This window comes from Amblyomma mixtum, chromosome 3, assembly GCF_055824585.1.
Source record: "Amblyomma mixtum isolate Tamu chromosome 3, ASM5582458v1, whole genome shotgun sequence".
In the NCBI taxonomy this organism is placed as follows: domain Eukaryota; kingdom Metazoa; phylum Arthropoda; class Arachnida; order Ixodida; family Ixodidae; genus Amblyomma; species Amblyomma mixtum.
The window spans coordinates 74,729,517-74,753,584 of NC_143014.1; the positions used below are offsets into that span (position 1 = coordinate 74,729,517).

At 51.4% G+C, this 24,068-nt stretch overlaps 1 protein-coding gene across 5 annotated transcripts in view; it reads left to right on the forward strand.

The window, feature by feature from the left end:
• Positions 1–24,068, forward strand: part of kat80 (katanin p80) — a 159,646-nt gene that overhangs the window by 26,603 nt on the left and 108,975 nt on the right. For 2 of the 5 annotated variants that reach the window (XM_089579682.1, XM_089579686.1), the window contains exon 1: positions 12,512–12,761. The exons of 1 other annotated variant lie outside the window; for it this stretch is intronic. In XM_089579682.1, coding sequence (XP_089435808.1) covers positions 12,641–12,761 — 121 coding nt within the window. In that variant the 5' untranslated portion in view covers positions 12,512–12,640. Of the gene's footprint in view, positions 1–12,510; positions 12,762–24,068 lie in introns of those variants that run through there. 2 more of the 5 variants (XM_089579684.1, XM_089579683.1) reach the window with 2 other exon arrangements.

Sequence of the window (24,068 nt, forward strand, 5' to 3'; positions counted from 1 at the left end):
GGATGATTTTCCACATGCTAGCGATTAGTCTGTTATTTCTGTCCAATACGCAATTCGCTATCGTAACCTGTAATGCCTGCCAGTGGCTCCCTCCTCCAAAGTGTACTTTCTGTTTGGCGTTTTCATTTAGTTTGAACCCCGTCAATCGGTCATCCACGATGTTATGCGCACTCTGTATACTCTACTTCAGCCGCGAATACCGTATTTACTATAATTTTGGTCGGTGTGTTTCGGAAGTGAGCAAAAGACAAGTACCTGTCGACTAGCGGAATCTCCAAGCCAAAGCGACCAGCACAGCTCATATCACAAAGCAGAGGCTGTCAGAACGCACGATTTCGCCAGCAGCATCATTAATGTCGTTACCTCCCCCTTTTTTTTTTTTGCATTTGTAGCTGGGTTTGCATCTCGCCCTGGCCGTGGTTCGAAAAAAATCGAGTTATACTCGTGTAAATACGGTATTTGGTAGTCTGGAAAGTGTAAAGCGTCGGTGTTCGCTCTGGATAAATCGCAATGATTTTGGGTTGGTTAGGATCGTATTTTCTGCGAACAGCAGCGGTGTAAACACTGGTATACGAAGCGGCCGAGAGAATCGTGGCTCGCTTCGGTGGCTTTGATGGGTACGAGGAAAAGCGAAATGAAGGAGGTCATCTCGTGCTAATGGCCTCGTGGTCGCTTGCGAAGAAAGCCCGCGAGCAGAGCTATTTGTGGGAAGTGAGGATTTCTGCGGGGCCGCCGTGTTCCCGCGCGCTGACCCCCGACATGTCGCTCCTGCGTGGACGGCCACCGGAGAACCGCCGCGCGTTGTTTCTCTTGCGGTGGCGCGTGCTCGTAAAAGCGACCGCGGCGTTTTTCACGCCCGCTGGCCACCGCCGGTAGCCTGCTGTGGCCGCGCGGCATGTTGCGAGCGCGGGAAGCTCCCGGCTAAAGCAGCAATAATGATGCTGCTGCCTGGCCATTGTCTGTTGTTTTCTTTTTTTCCTCCGACTTGTTTTCACGCTTTATATATACGACTCCTTTGTTACTCTCCTCGGAGGCTGTATCGTTCTGTCATTGCTATTGTGAGGAGGAAAAAGAAAGGAACGCGTGCATGTTTTCGCCACCGGCGCCTTTGCTAACCGCGGCACTCCAGGGCAGTCGAATACCACCTTCAGGATGCGTAAAATGCCGCGGGGCGCACAAACTCTGGTGTCCCGTGTTGCGGGTGGTTTCGTGAAATAAAAGCTGTACAATCGGCTGTTGTGGCGTTCTTCTATCGAAGAACATCGCAAACCCGTCCGCGACAGCGGCCCTGCACCGCAGACCTGGGCCGGTGTGATGTAACGGTTCTATTCCTCCGTTATCGGTAGTCTTTGAGCCTATGCATTAGCGGGGCCAGGCGTTGCTTCAGCCAGTGGCGAAGGGTGGCAAAAACAGACATGGAATGGAATCGGACTAGGACCGTTGCATTGCACCGGCCCAGAACCATGGGAAGAGCGCAGTGCTGGCCCCTCGTCTCGACCGGGGGGACTGCTGGACATGGTCGGAGCGATGATGCCGCGTCGTGCTTGTTCTCGGCTGTGCACGGCGTCCCATTGCGCGCGTGCAGGTGATGGGAGCCTCTTCGTGTTATCCGCGTTTCGACCTTGGGCGTCTCAATGCCAGCCGCATATTGATGGCGGCCGCTTCCCTTTCACGATCACCTTCATTAGCGGCGGCATGCGGCGCGCGCGCTGGCGATTGTCTCCCGCGGTGCTGCTGCTGCTGCTATTGCTGCCGGCGAACAGAAAAACTCGCACCCGTTTCCAGGTTGCGGTGACTCCCGCTCCCTTTGTTTCCTCTGCTGCCGCTCTTCCGGCGCATTGCGAGGGTGGCCCCTGCGACCCGTTGCTAGACTCCTAGAGGCAGCGCGGTATTAGCCAAGTTTTGGGCTTTAGTTGGTAAAATGGCTTTTAACTTGTGATTTTTATAAAAAGGAAGAAAAAAAAAGTCCCGTTCGGGCACGATACAGGGTAGTATACTTTCTGTGCAAAAGGTCACGAAGTTTTGAGATTCCGTCTTTGAACTATGGCCCCCCCTATCGCCGATTGGCCTCCTATCGCCGATTGGCCCCATATCGCCGATTGGCCCCATATCGCCGATTGGCCCCATATCGCCGATTGGCCCCATATCGCCGATTGGCCCCATATCGCCGATTGGCCCCATATCGCCGATTGGCCCCTTATCGCTGATTGGCCCACTTCTGGCTACGCTTGTTATTTTCACATTTAGAACTGTCTCTGCTCGATCTCGGTCGCGGCGGTCGCATTCCGATGGAGGCGAAATGCTAGAGGTCCATGTACTTTGCGGTGGTCGAAATTATCCGGAGCCCTCCACTACGGCGTCCCTGATAGCCTGAGTCTCTTTGGGACGTTAAACCTTATAAACCTTAAAACTGTGCGCGCGTATCTGCGGTGTAATGTATGAATTTCCCCACTCATGCAGTTGCGTGGAGGGCGTAATTTTGGACTCAATTTTTGATCACCGGTAGCGGAATTTTATTTATTTTATGCCCTCTCGCGTTGTTTTGCCACGTATGTCCTACCCTGTTAAACGCACTGCTAATTGCAATGACCGCCGTCAAATTCATTCATGTGACGACAAATCTAACAATAGTGTGGAGAACTGCCTTTTTACGTTGGACAGAAAGTTTTGTGCGTTTCTCACGCCGCGGTTTGTGCTGTCCGCTCTATTTTGACGAGCGAAATAAGGTGAATAAGATCATTGTTTTATTCGCGTTTGAGCTGCACTGTTGTTAACACTTTGACATATGTCGTTTTCGAGATGTCATGCACTGCTGGTGCGACCAATTCCTAGATTGTGGTTTTTAGCCCAGTGGAAACGCGGTTTGCCCTGCCCTGTGTCTTAATAAGATAGAAAAATGCGGAACGATGAAGATTGGAGAAGTAAAGTTAGATCACTGTGGCTAGAAAATTTTTATCGGAGGTTTTCGAGGTCGGTTAAGGTTCGCTGTTTGGTCATGAAGTCTGTAAATGCTAACGCATGTAGGCCGCGATATATGGTTGATGTGCTTCCGGTTTCCCTGCGAAGTAATTAGGTTGGCTTGCGTTTGCAGGACGTTAGATGGCGAAAGTCGCACATGAAAAGGAGTGTGCGCGACGAACGCTGTCCACGCGCTTTCTGCCGTACAACCATGTTCACGCTGACGCGTTGTTCCAAGCGGCGCGGCCCAGCCCAGCGCACACTGGCGACCAGCGTCATAAAACACGCCCGGCGTGGCACTGGCCGGTCTGGGCGAAGGACGTGACTGCTGCTGCGGCGGCGTCGTGTCGTACGGCTATCGAAGGGCAGCTTGAAGGCACCGCGGACGACCATAAAAGTAGATAAGGAAGGACGCTTGTTCTCGAACCGAAAGGCGAGGAAATAAGCGAGCACGCTCCACGAGGCGCAGGAGTTCGCGTCGATGCACGCAAACATGGCCGTCCGCTCAGGGCGTGTGAAGGGGACAGTAACCATAACAAGGTCAGCCTATTCGATCAAGGGACGTTCACTTTCACGCTTTTGCGTCCGGGCTGTCCTGCAGCGTTAGCGCTGTGGTAAGGGCGCACCCCGACGGAACTGGAACTTTTCACGCCGTCTCGTCATATTTTCGGGGGGCTTTTGGGAAACAAACGACCCTTTAGGGTTCGGTGCCGAACGGGCCATTTCGTGCGCGCTGTCACCCCGTGGGTCGAAGTGGCGTGCCGCTCCAGGGCGAAGCGAGGGCCGAGCCGCCATTCGGGCCGAGACGAATGGGCCCTCGGCCGTGGCTGCTGTCCGCGAGCGGTCAGCGCTCCGCTAATGAGGCACCGGGGGAGGAGGCGCGCATGTTCGTTCGGCCTTCGGGCGCGCGCGCACTCGTCGGGGGCCACCGGTGGCTCGATGACGCGGTGGGCGCCGGAATGCCTGCCGTGGGCGCGGGCCCCCGTGGGCGCGCCGGGCGTCGGCGGCCGCGATTGTCGCCCGGAGAGCGCGTACGCGGCCCGCATGACGAACACTGGACGGACGGCGGCCGCCGGAGCTGCAAATTATGCTTCCGGGAAGTGGGTCGTCGCAATAAGCGCGCATCTGTGATCAAGGGATGTGCCGTCGGTCTCGTTTCGCCGCCTCTCTTTCTCTCTTCGGTCCTGCTGGAGGGGAGAGGGGGGCATCTCCGCAGTGGCCCTCTCGAAGTGCCCCAATAAACGCCGTTTCGCTCGGACGGACGGTAAACCGCCGTACGCTCCCGGTTATCACTCGCCCTTAGTGGACAGGCCTTGGACGCATGTGGATATTCGAATTTTCAAATCGGGATGGTTGATTTGTACGTCCCGGCGCAGTTGGGTAGAGCTGCTCCCACAAGCAATGCCGCTAGTGTCCGACATTCGCTGTTTGAATCCTCGTGCACTGTTAGTACAAGGCGAGGCGAGATGTTTTTTATGCAAGAGCCACGCACTCTGCGCTGCCTATTTGTTTCGGGGGGTGACTTCCCCTCTTCGTTGGCTTCGGGCACGGGGATGCGTGGGCGCTCGACGAGGGAAGGGCGGTAATCTGCACCGTAGCATCGCCTTCGGGCGACATGGTGGTAGTTAGACGAGGCAGGCTGGACGTGGACAGCGTTGTAGTATTGCATCATAGCGATGTAGTAATCAGGTTGTCCGCCGTAACAGGAAATTTTCGCGCAGGAGTGGTGTTTCTGTTCTAGTGAATATTTCGTTTAACTAACTCGGTTGTGCGTCGGCAACGAGAGAAAGAGAGAGAACAAAGAAAAGTGGAATCAGTCGATGCGTTTGTGCCATAAAAGGAGGCCGAAGTAATGGTCTCGGAGAGCGCTTTCCCGCCCCACCGTTCGTGTTTAGGGGACGCCGAGAGGACTGGCCCTGTTCAGTGTAGCTGCCGCATGGGCGCCTGATCACGGCGTCACGCGCCGTCGGGCTGGCCGCCGACATGGCGTGACCTGGAGCGTGTCGCGTTAATCGCGCGGCGTGTCGCCGCGCTAACGGCCGGAATCGGGTCTGCGCGGATGGTTCGTGCGCGCCTTATTTGGAGCGCTCGGAGAGCTGTCAGTGCAGGCGAAAATATGTGCAGTTGGCTTAGTTCATTGTTTGCGTCTATTTTTATGTTTGCAATGTCTCGTAGTGATCTTAACTCATCAAGTGTAATGTAAACGAGTGCTCCAAAGCTTCGTCTGCGGAAAACAGCTCCGCTCGAGGGAGCAAGTCCAGCCCTCTCCACATCCGATTCTCCAACGTGCTCCGAAATGGTACACGGGTGCCCTCTCGCCTTCTTCGGGGTACGGCTGGTGCGGCCGAAGGAGCTATGTATTTTCGAATCCTCGTCACGCTCTTTTGCGGGTACTGCTCTGCCAGAGTGACAGGCAGCCTCCTCCTTGCCGTGCACGCCGTTCCACGTACTACACTCCTAAAATGGTCGGCGGATCGTCTGGCGCTGCTGTCGGTGGTGCCACATCGAGTGGCCGCGCAGAACGCAGCCCCCCCCCCCTCCCTTCAGTCGTGGCCGTGCTGCGCCCAGTCCCCCAGTACACACGGGGAAAAGCACTTCGGCGAACTCTTCTTCTCCCAGGCGGCGCAGGTAGGTGTACGCTGCGTGGGAGCGGCGTTCGGCGAAGCCTATGGGCCAGCAGCGCCGGTGACGTCGCCGAGGTGTGTGTGTGGCATTGGCGCTGGTGCCAAGGCCGCCGCGCGTCGCCCATAAACGGGAAGCCGAGGCAGCGACGGGCCACTTCGCGTGGCAGGCCCTCGGGCCCGGAGCTTCGCCCTCTGGCAGCGAGCAAGCACGGCGACGAGCCACCCGGAGCCGCAATCCTGCGCAGGGCAGTGCCGTAATGCTGCTCTTACTGCGTTCGCCTTGCTTGAATGTGGTCATTGCTATTACATCCAGAGCGTGCTTTTGGCGTACTGGAGACATATTAGCTTAGACGTACATACCGGTCTACCGGACGCCTCCAGCGCATGCGCAGTGGTGGCGTGGGTGAGGCCAGGAGGTGCCACTGCATGTGCAGCCATCGTCCGGTAAACCGGTATGCGTCTACGCTAATACGTCACCGGTTCGCTAAATGCCTCTATTCTTCATCCGCGTTCACATCACTGCGCGAAAAAGGCCTACAAGGGCGTATTCGCGCTATTCTGTCCGTCAAAGCTGATTGAGACGCGGAAAGCGCATGTCCCAAAGTGGCGCACTGTTGCGGGTAAATGCAGCAGCCAACGCGAATTCAAAACTTGGGAAGATCTTTGTTCTTTGAGGCTAAGTTATGCCACATTTCAGTGACTATGGCCGCTCCCTGCATGGTGTAGCGCTCGTTTCACTGTAATGCCCAGCGCATGCGTGACAATGAAAATCTGACGACACTGGCACTTGGCAGCACATTTCATCCTTTGATCTGTCTTTCCAAACAAGATGCGAGGCTTTTGCTTTTTTCACGCCTTTGTGAAGCTCGCACACTCGAGACGCTTGAGGTATGCCGGATTCACCGTTCCAAATGCTCTTTGTTCTACGGGCATTATGTTCAACGCCTCTCCTACAAATACACCGTGATTGTGAAGTTTGCTGTGCTGTGTCTGTCTGTGCTGGCGCAATGACCTTTTGAGTTCTATCTCCCCTCTCCTTTTGACAGCAGCCGGAAGGGATGATTTACAGCCGCGTCTGAAATCATTCGGGGCTCGGGCAGCTTTACGGCGTCCGTAAACGGCGATAAGCGGGGGAGTAACCGGTCGCTCTGGGCTGCGTCGTGCCCTTTACGCGCAGTGCCGCTACTCGAAGCAGCAGGGATCGTAAACCTCGCGTCTTTCACGCCCTGAGCGGTATCACTCTGTGTGTCCCCTTACTGGCTGCTAAGACGACGAAATGCCGTTCGCAACATCCAAGTCGAATCTGCAAGACCTCTACAACATCCTACTTCCATCCATCAGTTCACCGCGGTGGCTCAGTGGTTATAGTGTTCGGCTGCTGCCCCGAAAGACGCGGGTGCGATCCCGGCTGCGGCGATCGAATTTCGATGGAAGCGAAGGCCCGTGTACTGTGCGGTGTTAGTGCAGGTTAAAGTACCCCGGATGGCCGAAATTACCCGAGGCCCTCCCCCTCCACCCCTCACCCACCCACTACGGCACCCCTCATAGCCTGAGTCGCTTTGGAACGTTAAACCCTATAAAACCATTAACTCCCACCAGTCAACTTATTTCTGTCGACGTTCTTAATGGGCACTAACGTCGCACGTTAAAGAACCCCAGATGGTCGAAATTTCTGGAGCCCTTCATTACAGCGACTCTCATAGCCTGAGTCGCTTTGGAACGTTAAACCCCATAAACCATTTTGTATCATAGTTGAATCATAGTTGTATATTTTTTTTTCTTTCGGTGCTCCACCTAGTGTCAAGACCTTTTTCTCCTTTATACCTCTGCTGACATGTATGACGTGTAATTGCTGACGCATCGGCACAAATCTCAGCTTTTCAGTAAAAAATTTTGTTCCCCGTCTGAACCTAAATAGCTTATATTCGGGTCAAAAAGAAAAAAAAAAACACCTGGGGAATCACTGTACTGAGATGCGAGTTAGTTAAAACCTGAGGCGGTCGGCATTGATCTCGGGGCCTTCGTTACGGTACCTCTCATAGCCCCCACGCCGGGTACCGACCGGTGATATAATGGGCACTATATAGGTTTCCCCTCGCCTGTTGCTCGGCTACTTTAGGGAGAAATTCTTGGCAAATGGGTCTTTGACACCGCATTGAGTAGAAGAAAACACCTTGTGCCGTGGCGCTGCACGGGAGTTTGTGCCTTAAAAATTGAGTATCATCATCACAACCTCTCGTACCCAGTGTACTGCTTCAGAAGTATATCGGCGGTAATTCTACTTCGTTCTGCTCACCGTTCATTTCCGCCGATTTCTGCGATTCCTGCACCAGCGCCACACCGATTCCTTCCAAGCGCGCAGTGAGCCGTGCGACCGCGTGTAGCGTTGGTGTACACGAAGTGGACAGCGAATAAGTGTAAAGTCCGGTGTTTAACCTGCCAAGGTTTCGTCTTTTCTTCAGGTCGCCGTCGACGGCCCCTCGTGTTTTGTCGTCAATCCAGCACTCTCCTGATGCTCCGCAATGAGTGACCGGGGAAAGTGCAGTACCGAGGGGGGCTCATTGTTTCGACACAGCTTATCGCACGAACGCGGTAGAGAGACCTGCCGAGGCACATTCGTGCACGGCCTGTGTGTGATTTCAGTGAAGTGCGTGAGTGCGGAAGAAGCGAGGAGAAAAGAAAATGTACGTTGTGCTCGGCGAAAGTCTGTCTGCTGCAGGGAGTCGTGTGCACCGTGTAATTCGTACATTTCGTTGCACTGCGCGTGGTGTTATTGGCCTTTGTGCGTCGACCGGAGCGCTTCCTGTTCTTCGGGGCTGAAGGCTGACTGGTCGCGTAACAGAGACGCCTGCCCTCCTCCCTTTGTGTCGCTCGTATCGCCCGTGCGCGCGTTCGAGTGCCTAATGTGCAGTGGTGAGAATTCGGCGGCTATTGCCTCACGAGCGCGGCGCGAATACTCGGGTGAGTATAGTATAACACTGGCGGCGGAGCGCTTCGACCGCGTCGCGTGTGCCCCGTGAATGAGGCGGAAGAGCTTTTGTCCACCACCGCGGCCGAGCTGCTTGGCGTCGAGGGAACGCCTTTGGCCGCGCATTAGCTTTGTTGCGCCCCGCTCGCGATAACGGTGTTTCGCACGGGGCGCATCGGAGTGCGCGACCATGCTCGGCGTCTTCGTCGTGGCTGCGCCGAACGGACGTCCCAGATACGGCGAGAGCCTTTGCGCGCGACACGAGCGCCTTTATTGTATCACGACCACGCCGCCGACCCTTCCCTCGCGCACCCTCTTATGTCCGCTGTTTCTCTCTCTCTTCATTTAAAACAATGCTTCGGGAACTGACTCGTCGCTATTTGCTGTGACCACTAGAGTTGTCTCCGTACGTTGCAGCGTCTGTCTCGGAACGATTACTCTGCAGTCGCATGCACCTGCTGCTGCCCGACGTTGGTTTTCTAGCTACGGCGCATGCGCACTTGTCGCGTGCCGACCAGCAGCTTCCATTTCAGTCCGCAAGATGCTTGCGCAGGATGCGTGCAATGTCCTCGTGTTGCCCTGGCCTTTGTTTCTTCCAGCTTGGCCCGGAATCGTAGGGCGCACCGTTGTGCATTTCCGCTTTATCGTCCTCTCAACGGGCGGTACAGACATGGCAACAATTCAGTTCCCGTAATGCAGCTAGAGTAATGTAATTACTTTTCTCGATAATTCGTAATGTAATGAATTAGTTATTTGGTCTTGTAGTTTTGTAGTGTAATGAATGACTTTTGGGCAGTAATTTGGGAACGAAAGTAATTAATTACTATTCAGCATGGAGAAAGGGCATCCAGTGTACTTTTTGTATGCGTGAAAATTCAAAAAAAGCAATTGCAGCTACTTTCTGACAGTTGTAATGTAAGGTTGTTATATTCTGTGAGAATGCAATTTAATTACATTTTCGGGATAATAATTAGCCATTTACGCTCTAGTCATCGCCGCTCCGTGCATGAGGGATGCCGGGCAAATACAATTCTCTCTCTTTCTCTCTGCCCCCCTCCACTACACGACGTTTAAAAGAACGTGGGGACTCTTGAGGGAGGCGTGATTTGGCTTGGTTCTGTTCGTTGCGTACGCTTGCTGTGTGTAATGGCTTTTTGCGTTGCTTTGTTAGGGTTAACATTACTATGAAAGCTTCTTTGAAACGTACGAGCCAGCTTACTAACGGTGCCTTTCCTGTTTCGTTGCGACATTTGATAACGGCGTCGCTATTTCTGAGGAAGACTAGCCGGACAGCGGCTGGAGGAGCGGGGGCGCCGGAATCGAGTCCCTTTGATCTGTGACGTATTATTCCCAGTGCGCTGCCTTATCTTTGTTGCCGGTACCGCACGCGCGCTATCATTTCCCTTTTCCGCGCACGCCATCGGTTCGTTCGCCTGCTGTCGAGACGTCGTACGAGAGCGGCCGGAGCAAGCGCGGTGATAAGCCGATTACTGGGCACTGGACCGTGGCTGGGCGTAGGAATAGCGCCGCCCGGTGGGGCTGCGCGGAATTCGATTTGCCGACTCGCTTACCTCCGGGCTGGGACTCGCTTCGAAGGGTGCGGAAATAGTAGTGACTTTTTCCGCGATACACGCTATAATGGACGCCGGTCGGGTTGGCGCACGGAGCAGCTCCCGCGGCTGGACTCCCCGCCGCCGACCCCCTCCACTGGTCTAGAAAATTGCGGCGTTTTGGGCGTCCCCCTGTGGCTTTGTGCGGTTTCTATGACTAGACTGGTGCTCACCGCTTGCTTGTAAAGCACGCATACCTCGTTATTTGATTGCACGTGTAGAGAAGACGTCCTGTGTGACACAGGATGCTCGCGGATTGGGCGTCCCTGCTTGTGAGGCCCTTTAATTCGAACGCGTGGGAAGGCCGCTGTGCTCGTCTCTTTAATGGTGGCTTACATCGTTTCAGACACCCTTTAGATATTTATTTCGGTGGTTTAACCAAGGTCTTACGGGCAGGGCAGTTTTTTCTTATTTCTGTTTTAAGCCCAAACTAATATCTGTCTGTAAACCTCTTAAGCCTTTTTTTTTGTTCATTGCGCCTGCGCCGATGAATGCCTTTGCGTACGTTAGAGATAGCTAGAAAAAGAATGAAAAGTGTCCTGCTCGCACCGGCTGTTGGCACAAATAGGCTAAACTAAAATGTCATATACAGTCGGACATCACTCAGGAATGGAGCTGCAAACCCGCTAGCTTGATCAACATCGCAGGTGGCTGGCAGGTTCTTCTGAAATTGGATTAACTGCGACGTCATGACAGTCGGTCGACACCGTTGGCAGGACTCGCAGCATTTAATTCAGGAAATGCAGTTACGTCGCTACTCGGAAATATCATGCACGACTAACATTACAAGAGCCAAAACACAAGGGCACAACATAAAATTCTGCAGGGTTCTGAGCCACATCAAATTTAGTGGCAATGAGAGCGCACGTGACTGAGCTGCACAAGCTCGGAACAAGGAAGTCAAGAGAATTAATTCGCCGAACAAAGGCTGCATGAAGTTAGTACAAAATAAGCTGAGAGTTGAGCGACAGACTGAATGGAAGTACATAATAAGAGCTACATCTTGTAAAGCCCACCATTGAAGAATGGAGCTCATGCGTGCATCTAGAACGTTTTATTGAAGTGATTTTATGTCTTCGCATCGGGCACACACACTTAACACACAATTTTATTCTCGCAAAAAAAAACAAAAAAAAACGGCATGCGGGCTGTGCGGGGAAATGTACGCCATAAACCACATTGTTGTGTTCATGCACAGTGCTCGAAAAAGTAAGGAAGAAATGTTTCTCAATTTTATTCTGAATTCATCTGTTTCCATTCTTTTTTAGTCTTAGGAGAAAATGTGGACGTTTGAAGTGTTTTTACGTTAAAAAAAGCGAGGGTTCTTAACCAGCTACAATATAAAAAAAAAAGTAAATATTCTAGCTTTCTCGCAAAGCAAGAAATTTTAACCTTGTGCTTGGCGCCTGATAGCCTTAATCGCCTATGTGGCATAAAATCCAGCACAACACAACGCTATACACCGTAAGTTGGAGGGCCTTCTTTAGGACGTGTTAGTCGCTTCGTTCTTCTGTTGTATCCGACTGTAGTGGCAATGAACCCGCGTTACTTTAGTGGTGCGAGAGGGACTTGTTATTTTTATTTTGTTAATGCTTCGAATTGCCAGCTGTAGAGGGGGTGGCAGCAGTGGAACGTTTCCGTAGTTGCCCCGCTCCCCCGTTACTGTTTCTTGATAGCAGCTATCCCGCCCGCGCGAAGAATGCAGCGATATTCGTGCGCTCAAGCCAACCGAACGCGTGCTAGTGTGCTGCACGAATGCGACGTCTGTTTCATTGTAACACACCAGCGCTCGGGTTCGTAGTTTGCTGCGAAATTTGCGGAGGATAGCTTGGTGGTCGAGAGTTTCCCAGCCTTGTGACAACGCACCGCAGTCATGATTTGTGCTTGCTGTTGTCTCCAAGAGTTTTAGTTTGCTCGTCTCAGTGTGAAGAAGTCTGCTCATGTGCTACCGTTGCGTGGGCTGTTGTGGCATATATGGTTGGGTTCTTATTATCGTTTTAATACTCAAAGCGTGCTTTCCTTGTGCGTGTGTGTGTTTGGTCAGATAACTCTGGCTGTCTTGACAGCCGTACGCAGGTGGCTAGACCTTTTTTTTTTGTTTTCTTGAAGGCGTTACCTTTTTTTTTTTGCGGTAGGTGTCGTCCTCGGCGCGGTAAGCATTGGGTGCGGGCGTTTGTTCGTGAGGAAGAGGGCTTACTCCTCCTCGATCGTGTGTTCTGCCTGCCTGGTTTAGCCCAGCGCGGAAGTTCCGTGCACTGAAAGAGAGAGAAAGTCACCCCCCCCCCCCCCCCCCCCCCCACCCCACCCCACCCCGCGGGCGTGCCTGTGCGCTTCTTGGCGGCGGGCTTCGATCGCCGCTGGCTCAGGTGGCGCTGCGGCGGCGGCGGCGTCGGCGCGTGTTCGTCAGGTGTGCGCGCAGCAGTAGTGGCCCCGTGGGCGCCGGTGTTTTTGGGCGAATCGATGGCTGCTCGCGGTCTCCGATGACGACGGGCCTCGTGGCTGCCTTCCCTCCGGTGCCCATGGCTCCGCTCGGGAGCCTGGCCGGCGGCCGGCCGCTGCCCTGGCTCCAGCTCGAGACTGCCTCCTACTGCGTCGGCGTCGGTGAGCACTCCTGCGGATGCCCTTCACGGGATGTTTCGGCTGTTGGCCGTCACTGCTGGCGACTTTTTTCTTAGTCGGAGAGGGAGGAACGTCTTTATTGAGAAGAATTAAGCCCCGTGCCCGAGTCCCTCTTTCGAAAAAAAGAATGAAAGGGGAAAAAACGATGTCAGTTGGATAGACGACGTTCCTTGGCTTTGATTACCCGTTTAACCCGAGCAGTCGATGCGCTGAAAAACTGGTCCACCCGATCGGGAAGCGGAGACAGCCGCCTTACACCAGGATCAGGACGGAGTGGGGAGGTTGAAGGGAGGGACGAAAGGTGCGTCAGGACAGTTCGAGTAGTTGTGTGGGTTGTTGGGATAGGCGCCACGATGGGGGTGTTTGGGGAAGATTCGAACATGCGGGCAGAAGCGCGTAGAACGAGATGGTGGGTTTGTGTGATGATGGTTGTTTGCGACCAGATGGACATTGGCACTGGAGAGGGAAGCTGGAGGCTGTGGGAACGTTTGTCTTGAAAGGCTTTGTTTAAGAGAACTTGCTTTGGGGCTAATTGGATTCGGCTCATTCTTGATTTTTAAGGCGCAAAAGCAGGACAAAGCACGGTGTTGTTGTCCTGTTTACCTTCGTGCTTTGTCCTCTTTTCGCACCTTGAAAATCAAGAATGCAAGGTTTTATTGTTGGATAACTTCATTGCTGCGTGATGCGCAGTGTGTGGGGCTGATAACTTTTTTTCCAAGGAGTCGAGGTAACCCTGGAAGTGGGCCTGTGGGCTTGATTTGTTATTCTTTGCTGGTGACTGGCTCTCCTCGTAGCTCGGTTAAGGTCGTGGCGCATATTTCTGCGGCATAAAATGAAGGGTCTCCTTAGCAGAACTCCTGTTGAATAAATTGACGTCACGTCGCTGGCATGGTTTGCTTGACAGATTGTAACGTGGGAGCGCAAGCGAACCTTTGTCGCTTCGGACGTTGCCGATGGTTGTACTGAGAATCAGCTATACGACTTTCTACCTCGGTCGTCCGACAAGTAGAACTGTCGGAGCTCTCTAAGACAACTTTTTGCGCTAGAACAAAACTCCGCCTGAAACTCTGTCTGCCATTTAGGTCGCATTGATATGAATGCATTAGCGAGTACAGTCAACTATCCATACACCAGTGCCTTGTGTTCCCTGAAGCGCTGGTCGAGGGTGCATGCTGTTTAAGGCACGCACATAAGTCCCGTCCCACTGCTTACCTCATTGATGCCAGCCCATCATCGTCATCAGCATCGGCAAAATCACATCATCAGCAGGAGAAGGGCTTCTCTCAGTGCTATCCAATTACCCGCAGCGCGAGTCTACTGCCTCCTAAACCAGTACTCTATAGTATATGACTGGTATAGTGTTAGGTGTCTGCGAGGACGTGAATCACATTCATTATCCCCCGAACTCCACCCGCCGCGGTGGCTCAGTGGTTACGGCGATCGGCTGCTGACCCGAAAGACGCGGGTTCCATCGCGGCCGTGGTGGTCGCATTTCGATGGAGGCGAAATTCTAGAGGCCCGTGTGCTGTGCGATGTCAGTGCACGTTGAAGAACCCCAGGTTGTCGACATTTCCGGAGCCCTTCACTACGGCGTCCCTCATAGCCTGAGTCGCTTTGGGACGTCAAACCCCCATAAACCAAACCAAACTATCCCCCGAACTCCGTCAGCGCGTTCAAATTTCAGCCGTGGTTTTGCAGAACGATGAAAACAGGCAGTGGTCGTTAACACAGTCGACATGATTTTATGTTTCGCACTTTCCCGAGATTATTCCATGTTTTGCACTGCGTTGCGTTCTTTATAAATGAAATAAAAATGCACAATTTACAGCTACTTCGTGAGACCCCTATAGGGATATGAATAAGTGGTGCTGTTTGCGTTAAACCGAGGTGTTGACTAGCATAGGTAGATGCGTGTGAGGTTTTGTTCATCTTTATCATCTTCGATGCTGCCATTTAAAGAATTACTTTGCCGCATTGATATCCAGGAGCAATAGTGTGCAGAGCTGTGCAGCATGCCTGGATTAAATGGGATCCCGTATATATCTCTCTAAATCGTTTCCTATGAACATCTTGGTGACTCGCTAAACTACAGAGAGAAAAAGAAATTATTGATATAAAGTGTATGTAGATCTCTGCCCTTTTAGCGAAGGTCTGGCCTGGTACCAAGCATAAACGAAAGGGATGTTAGGGTGTAACAAAGATTGATGACGATGACGATTGAAACAGATGGCCCAGCGGGCATACACGAAGGGGAAGTTAGAGACGACCTTGTGGACCACGGGCGTTTAGTGCACCACAAAGGATCGCCGCGCACGCCCTTGAAAAGGCGAACTTCCTGTTGACGGCACCATTGTGAATACCTAGTGCGGGACCGCTGGAAGCGGCTTCAGGATATCCAGACCTTGCGCAGCGCTCATCGCCAACGGCGTATTCAGGCTAGCAAGCAGAGCGAGCATGGTGTGTAGCAGGTAACGAAGAATGCCTATCACCACTGTGAACTGAAGCAAGCTTTTGGTTCACATGCGACGCAGCGCTTGATTTTGAGTGAGAGAAACTAAATGCGTCGCTCAGCGTTGTTCCGTAGGTGGGATGTTACGCAGGTGTCACGTGGCATGTAAGCCGCTAGCGTCGCGGTGTTCGCGCCTCGGGGAGGTTCGGGTGTTCACAACTTTTTTTTCTTCTTTTCGTTGTAACTCGTAGTAACCGCATATGACTTATGTTGACCCCCCCCCCCCCCCCCCCCCACACACACACACACACACACACTCCCTGAGGGAGAATACTTAGTACGCAGCCGACTACTGCTGCCATCTTACGAGGGATTTTTCAGTAATTCGAGGCGGGTCATGTGGCCTCGGAGGAGGTCGATTCAGCGAGTTTATTTGCCTGGACACGCTATGGCGTCAGTAATCGGTAGCAGCAGGGGTGAAGTCAACGCTACGAAGAAATTTATACTGAGCGCACCTTGCGACCGGAGAAGCCGACGCAGCTCTGCTGAATGGGGAATAACCGCGGCTTAACCGGATTAACTGCGGCGTCATAAAAAGCGGCGGACGCCATTGGCTGGAGGGCCTTCCTTTGAGGGGCATCCGCCGCCTCGTTCTTGAGTTGTATGCGACTAATAGAGGTGTGCTGCGAAATAGTCGACACTTTCGAATATCGAATCGTTCTGGTCAGCTGTTCGTATAATGGCATTGTCTGTGAAAATGCTTGAACAAAACGTCACGTGGAAAATATGCGATTCGTATTCGATCAGTTTATTTTACTGTTCGATCCGCACTCGAATCGGCGTTATGCTTTTTTTTTCTACTCATATTCGGTTCGGTTGTGAAAAGGTGCTATTCGCACGCCCCCTGAAAGTCACTATTAGCGTCTACTAGCGTGTAGCGCTGCTGTATGCTACTTGCTGAAAAGCTTTGCAGCTCCGAAGTCGCTGTAAGCGGGGAAAAAGAAGAAAATATTTTCGGCCCAGGGTTCTCGGGAGCCCGATATCAACTGTTTTCATTCCCTCAGTGAAAGCTTCTCTCGTACCTATTCCACCGAACAGTTGGAGGTGTAAACACCGAGCATAGTAGGGCGACGATATGTTCTACTTCGTTCAGTGCACTCTGACGAACGTGGCCCACGCGCGTGTTTAGAACACGTCCGCCCAGCGGTTCTTCCACATTCGCGCGCTCGGGCTGCTTCGTGTGGCGGGCGCGTTACAGCGTCCCGTTCAGGTCGCTAACGGCATAAAAAGTTAAGCGTCGACAAGCGCATTTAAAAAAGCAAGCAGACGGCCGTCCGTGTCTCTGCTGACGTCCGCGGTGACATTCGGCGGCGGAAGGCGCGCCGGGGCCGCCGGAGCGCGTCATCGTCGCTGCTGCTGCTGCTCTTCCGGGCAAGCACCGCCGAAGCCCCTTTGTGCACGTGGACGGGCCAGGTCGCACGTGACCGGCGGTGCGTTCAGCGCCTTTTTAATTGTGCCGAAGTCGATGGCCCCTGCGTTCGCGCTGCTGCTGCTGCTGCAGTGGCGGCCGTGATTGACAGCCGCCGTCGTGCGCTCCGGCGGACATGTCGGCCCGGTTCCCGAGATCCACGCCTCGGAGCTCGGCGGCAGCGTGCTCCGGCGACTGAGGCCGTGTTTGCGACTCTTCGTGTGCGCCTGCCTGGCAGCGGACGTGCTGCGTGCGAGCTGAGCGCCCCAGTTCGGCAAACTTTGTACGCGGGGTGCCCATATTGTTGCCTGCCAGTGGCCTGAAAGTGTATCGAGCCACGGACTGGGAGACGAGAAAGGTGGAAACGCGCAGTGTGCGACGAGTTTGCTAGGTTCCGGGCTGGTTCTTGCCTGCGATAAGTATGGCAGACGCGATTTTTGCACGACGGGTGACATTTTCATGGCATTCGCCGTGCTTTTTATTCTGTTTGCCGTGCAGTTTCATGAGAGAACATGTAAAGAATCCGGGCCGCAAGGAAGCAGTACATTTGAGCAGAAAAACCTAATTCGCTTATCTTGGATGTTCCGATAGCTTTATTTATTTATTTTTGCTTCGAAATAATTTCTAGACAACGGATTTTTTTTATATTTCCGACATACATACATACATACATACATACATACATACATACATACATACATATATATATATACATACACACACACACACACACACACACACACACACACACACACACACACACACATATATATATATATCAAAAATTATTTCTTGGCAGCTCACCAGTCACCAGAACTTGAAAAACATAAGATTTAATTCACGACGTTTCGGCTGGAGGACCAGCCTTTTTCGAGTGTATGACAGTATTTGAAACAAGCAGCTTTTATAGCATCCGCGAGGCACTGAAAAAAGTGTCAAAACAAAAACACAAACAGTGGTGAGGGGAGAGGTTCTGAAAATAAAAATAAAAAATAAAAAATTAATAAAAAATAAAAATAATGTTGGTTACAACTTGAAACGGCAGCAGGTGTTCGGCGGGAGGTAACGACAGAAAAGTCGATGACAAGCGCGAACCTCTGCAGCGTACAGCTGCCACAGGGTTGTGACAAAAAAAAAAAAAAACTTTACTGCACAAGACTTTACAAACTGGCACTCAAGACGCATTGTGGCGACACGCGCGAAGCGCCTGGCAGCCGCACCAAGTTTAGTTCCATTAACGTTGAGCCGCACAGCGAGAAGGCAACATTCCAGGAGAAAGTTCTAGGCATGGGGGTCCGCAGGAATGTAAAAAAAAGAAAAAAAACGCTACTACACAAGAATATGAAAAATCCCTCTCAGAGAAGGATTAGGAAAAAAACACAAGTTTCTAATGACTAATGAATCCTTACACAACCACTCAATACACAAAAAAAGGAGAATCCTTACACAACCACTCAATACACAACAAAAGAAGAAGACGCAAGGTTAACAACCAACACATCCACACAACACCAGAAACTAACTGCAGTCAGTGGCAAGTACAATGTACTGTGTTGAGACAAATGTAATTCTTCACTGTGCGTGAGAAATGCGTGACAATGCATTACAAGGCATGACAATACAATGCAAAAATACTTAAAGAAACAACACTAAATACGTGGGAATGCATGTGACATGAAAAAAAGAAGAAAGAAATGCTTTCTGACGCCCGTTCTGTCAGTCTCTGCCATCAACATGTCTTGGATAATTATTTGGTACTCTAGGGGTGTAAGCATGATAGCCGGCCGTCACATGAACCAACACAAAGCGGACGTCCGTCACATGAATCGTCAACGCAGCGCCGTGGCCGAACACTGTGAAGGGTGTGACCACCCAATTGACTTCGACAGCACCATTGTATTGGAAACGGAAGCTAACCCACGCAGGAGGCTTCTACTCGAGTCGTGGCACATACAGCAAACACGAGAGAATGTTAATCGTTCCCTGGGGACTTTCCCCTCATCCTACGTCCATGGGCTGCGGCCATTGACCCGCAGGTCCTTCCACACAGGGGCTTAAAAAGCCAAGCTGCGCTCGCCCGTAGTCACACCGTGAAGAAGGGGCCGAGCCGGTCCCGAAACGTCGTGTTTTTCCTGTATTTTACTTGGTTGGCGTCACTTACCTTCTCCTAATATATATATATATATATATATATATATATATATATATATATATATATATATATATATATATATATATATATATATATATATATATATATATATATATATATATATATATATATATATATATATATATATATAGCGAAGTATACGCTTCGTTAAAGGAAACATATTTATTCAACTTGACGTTTCGATCGGAAGACCGATCTTCTTCAGGAGTGATTTTACATTGTGAATGCATCCCCTTTTATAGGGGCGGGCACAGAACAGGAAAGTGGGAAACACAAAGCACATAGCAGAAAAATACGCATAAAAAATTATTAGAGGCAGTGCGACCCACACACACATAAAAAAACAAGAGTGCGAGGAACAGGTACTCAGTCAGAAAATACAACGTCCAGATGTGGCCTCTGCTTTGTTAAGCACCGCTTGCTTATTGACAGTCGTGTCCAGCTGGGAGGTGCTCGACAGGTGCGTGGCCGTGCAACAACTTTCGTAGAAAAATGCGAAAACTTGTTCCTTCTCCTGGCCGCGAGAGCAAAAAAATAAAATATGACCCTCCAACAGAGAGAGCAGACAACAGAAAAAAAAGAAGGAAAAAAGGAAAATGAACAGAGCAAGGAAGAAACCTCGAAAAAAAAAAAGTGAGATAGGTAAAAGAAAACCTTTAAAGTAGTGGTTTTTCTTCGCACCCAGCTATAGTCAAGTCTGCAAACACATGGAAACCACGGCACTGGCTAAAAGCACCCATTCAAATTTCAAGCATTCTATCCGGGAAGACCTGAATTGCGATTCCAGCAACGTGGTTTACATGCTCGAGTGTGGCGACTGTCGAATGCAATACATAGGCCAAACAGACAATTCCTTCCGTTTCAGATTTAATAACCACCGCTCACATACCCAATCCCTCCCCAACCTCCCTCTTTCGAAACACCTCCGCGAGAAAGGTCACGAGTTTGACAAACTTAAAGTAACAATACTACAGAGTGGCTTCAAAAACACTCGTGAGCGCGAGCAACGAGAATCATATTTTATTTTTAAATTTAACACAGTGCAAAATGGCATTAATGAAACTTACGGCACCCTCACCTCTCCTCCGAGGTCAGGGGCCTACGAAATTAAACAAAGCAATACTGACTAAGTCGTCTGAGGTCATACCCCTTTCTGCATGCCACACCTGTGCCACACCTGTGCCGTTTCCCCCCGGGTGTGCTCACCTTGTGGTCACGCGAATGCCGCACAATTTTTTTTTCCCTTTTTAATCTCACATTTTTTTATATATATTTTTTCTTATATTTTTTTTTACATTCCTTCCAATACTTCCCCTCAACCAGGGGTGGGTGCACTATAGCTGGGTGCGAAGAAAAACCACTACTTTAAAGGTTTTCTTTTACCTATCTCACTTTTTTTTTTCGAGGTTTCTTCCTTGCTCTGTTCATTTTCCTTTTTTTCCTTCTTTTTTTTTCTGTTGTCTGCTCTCTCTGTTGGAGGGTCATATTTTATTTTTTTGCTCTCGCGGCCAGGAGAAGGAACAAGTTTTCGCATTTTTCTACGAAAGTTGTTGCACGGCCACGCACCTGTCGAGCACCTCCCAGCTGGACACGACTGTCAATAAGCAAGCGGTGCTTAACAAAGCAGAGGCCACATCTGGACGTTGTATTTTCTGACTGAGTACCTGTTCCTCGCACTCTTTTTTTTTTTTTATGTGTGTGTGGGTCGCACTGCCTCTAATAATTTTTTATGCGTATTTTTCTGCTATGTGCTTTGTGTTTCCCACTTTCCTGTTCTGTGCCCGCCCCTATAAAAGGGGATGCATTCACAATGTAAAATCACTCCTGAAGAAGATCGGTCTTCCGATCGGAACGTCAAGTTGAATAAATATGTTTCCTTTAACGAAGCGTATACTTCGCTATATATTCTTATAAGCAGTCTAGTACTTCACGCTTTCGCAACCTATATATATATATATATATATATATATATATATATATATATATATATATATATATATATATAGACTCGCTCGCGGCTTTTGTCAACGAGTTGGGCTTTTTGCACCGCCTGTAGCCTACCTCTTCCCATCCTCCTCCTGCCTTTAGGTCTACTAGCCCCCCCCCCCCCCCCCCCCCCTCATTTTAAATAAACACCTTCACGTAATCATTTTTTAAAAACAAATTTCGCAGTGACGTTATTTTCGGAGCCGCTTGAGAAGCCTTTGCGTCGTTCATAATTACGTGCAGACATTGTTTCCATCGTAGGTTCGCATATCAGTTAAATTGAGTGACAAAGTTCAACGTTCAAAGTTCAAATTCAACAGAACTATGAAGTTGGACTTCTGCCGTCAACTCTGGAGGAGAGCGAGTGAGAAAGAGAGAGGAAAAAAAAAACTATTTTTCAGCTCATGTCCGAGCCTACTCAGCTTTGGGGGCGTTTGCCTTATTCAAGTCTAGCGAGTAAATTCAGCCGACTCGTCGTCAGTGCAGAAAGCGTCATACTTTTGTGTTTTGGCGAGTTGCAGGCTGCTATGACGGCGTTGTTTTTTTCTCTTTTTAATTTGGAGGCCGCAATTTCGGTTGCGGTAGCGATTCAGCGGGCCTTTACTGCGGCGTCGGTGGTAACTTTCCACCAGAGTGCTTTTCGGAGCGTAACCACCCTGCGTTCTTGGGAAAGAACGACATAAAAAGAAAACGCTGAATATTTTGACATGTCCAATAAGAGTCTGCATGCCCTTGGCTGCTCTTCGCAGAACACCCGGCGAATATATTATGGGAGCGAGTCGATGTTCGCCGGGGTGGCGTATACGCGTAAGTGCGCGGCAGCAGACGCGCTGCAGGTTTTTGACCCGAAGTCGCGGCAAACAATTTCTGGGGAGGAGCCTTGTGCGGGGGGAAGCCATGCGTGGCGACGCGCGTCGTTTAATCTCGCGGTCCCCCGCAGTGAATGGAGAATGCGTCTGCCGAGTTCTTCTCCCGCGCTCTGTTCTTGTCGCGCCTCCAGCGAGTGCGGCGACGGAGGTCCGCCACCTTGGACGAGCCCGCGCGCAACTCCGCGTGCTCTGCGCGCACTTATTGGCGGCATCCAATTTCTCCGAACGGGGCCGACCCCGCCGCGGTGGTGTCCGCCCCAGGCAGCGGCTGCTTCCCCCCTTCTGTTTATATCGGGGCCAAGTTCGCGCTTCGCCGACGGCGCTTTGTGCGGCGTCTCCCAGCAGCTGACCGGTCGCAGTGTCGCGCCCATGCGTCGCCCCCTTCTGCCGCGGGTCGCATTCATCCCTGCTCCGTGTCCTCCGCGGGGCGGGTCGCTTATTTTCGTCTTTTTTTATTTTGTTCTGATTTTTTCGCTATGCCTGCGTCGTCATATTCGGGACATTCGCGCACCTCGGGCGCGGGTCGCGTTCTCGGACCACCTTTTTCGGCGTTTCGAAGCAGCCCACTTCTGACTTGACGTGTCCTCTTCCCGCCCTGTTAGCGTGCACTTTCCGCGAAGCTAAACTGGGTGACGCTGCAGTCTGCCGATTACCGTCGATACGATCGTGGCTGCAGCCCGAATTGGCAGTCTCGCCTCCTTTTTGTCCTCCAGCGTTGCGTTGTCTTCTGGGAACGAGTCAACGTTATAGCCTGAAGCACGCAGAAAACGCAACATGTAAGCACTCTTTACTACTGTAATCTTTACTTAGAAGTCGAGCCCGCGGGTATATCGGATCCGTATATTTCTAACTATTGGCTATATCGAACATAGATATTATCCCCTTGAAAGTCGTGTGTAAATCTAAAGGAAAATCGCGCTGTGTATCGAACTACGATTTCGCCGGCCATTCGCTAGATCGAAAGACTCGCTGAGCGGCGCTTCTAAAGGCGTTCTTAGGTCACTTTTCGCGCGCTAGACTGGTCGGCTGCGCTGCTTTGGGCATCTCGATGGTGTGCTGTGAAACCGCATGACGAAGTGGACGTGAGGTATGCTTGAGGGGGGCCTTCAGTGTCTCTAACTCATTTCCGCGCCACATCGCTGTCATGTGGTGAAACCAACCATCTAGCCAAAGCCTAGCGGCGGCGGCCGCCGCTTGTTGTCCTTCGCGGCCGAAGCCGTTGTTTACACCATCTGTTCTTTAATTTTAATCAGATTGTATTACATGGTGGACGTACAGTGCAAGGCACAGTGACAGAACAGAAACTGTGAAAGACACACACGGGCGCCTGTCCTTCAGTCGTTTGTGTATCCACCATGCAGAACCAGCTTTGTCTTGTAGATAATCATGTTGTACCGGAAACAGGATTACACATCTTATGATACGCAGTGGCTAGTTCCGAACCACCTTCCGCTGCGGCTTCGAGGCGAATCATCTTAGGCCTAGCATCACTGAGTCAGCGGCGCGCTGCTAGCACGCCGCCGAGCGACACATTTCGGCAAGAAGCGCGTCTCTAGAGTGGATGCAATGTATTCTCGCTTCTAGGTTACTAGTAAGTTTATGCGTTGCCCCTTCTAACATATCGAGCTATTGCCCGACCCCCTTCGAGTTCGAAATATTCGTGTTCGACTGCAGTGCATGCACATTTAGACGGCGCACAAATAGAGCATTACGATCGTGAGCGGTTGAGGCTAGCCCGACCCGGTGGCACTGCCCATCACCGGGTGGTAGCGCAGTTGCAGCTTGTTACCGTCAGTTCGCGGAGGGGTGCCGGAGCGCCGAGAGCGTTACAGTGCTTGTCGCAGGTTTTCCAAACTGAGGCTGCACTGAAGCGCGCGATTGTTTCTGTGAGCAACTTAAAAAGAAAGTGACGGCCGCGCTTACCGCAATGGTACGGCGAGTGGTCAGCTCGTTCCCGAAATGATTAACGCCACGCTTAATTAAACGTGTTTGGAGGTGGTTGCATTGGTGGTGGGATTATGGTTCACCATTAAATGACCAGAATGCATTTTTGCCCCTTCGTTTATTGGCTGTGTGCCGTTTCCGTTTCTTGCATGCTCGTTATACGCCTGCTCTCCGTTCAGGGAAATGTGTGCATATGGGCGTAATCGCTTTTGCACCGCACTGCATTGCCTGCTAAACTGCAGAGCATTCCAGACGCAGATTGTCGACTCCGTTACATTTGTTTCGAGAGTGAAGTCCCCCTGATGCGACATCGAGGGCGAATTGTTTGTGCCTCGTTATGTCGTCGTTGAAGTCGGCTGAAAAAATAATCGGTAAAGTGCGGTCTACACCCGCGAGCTTG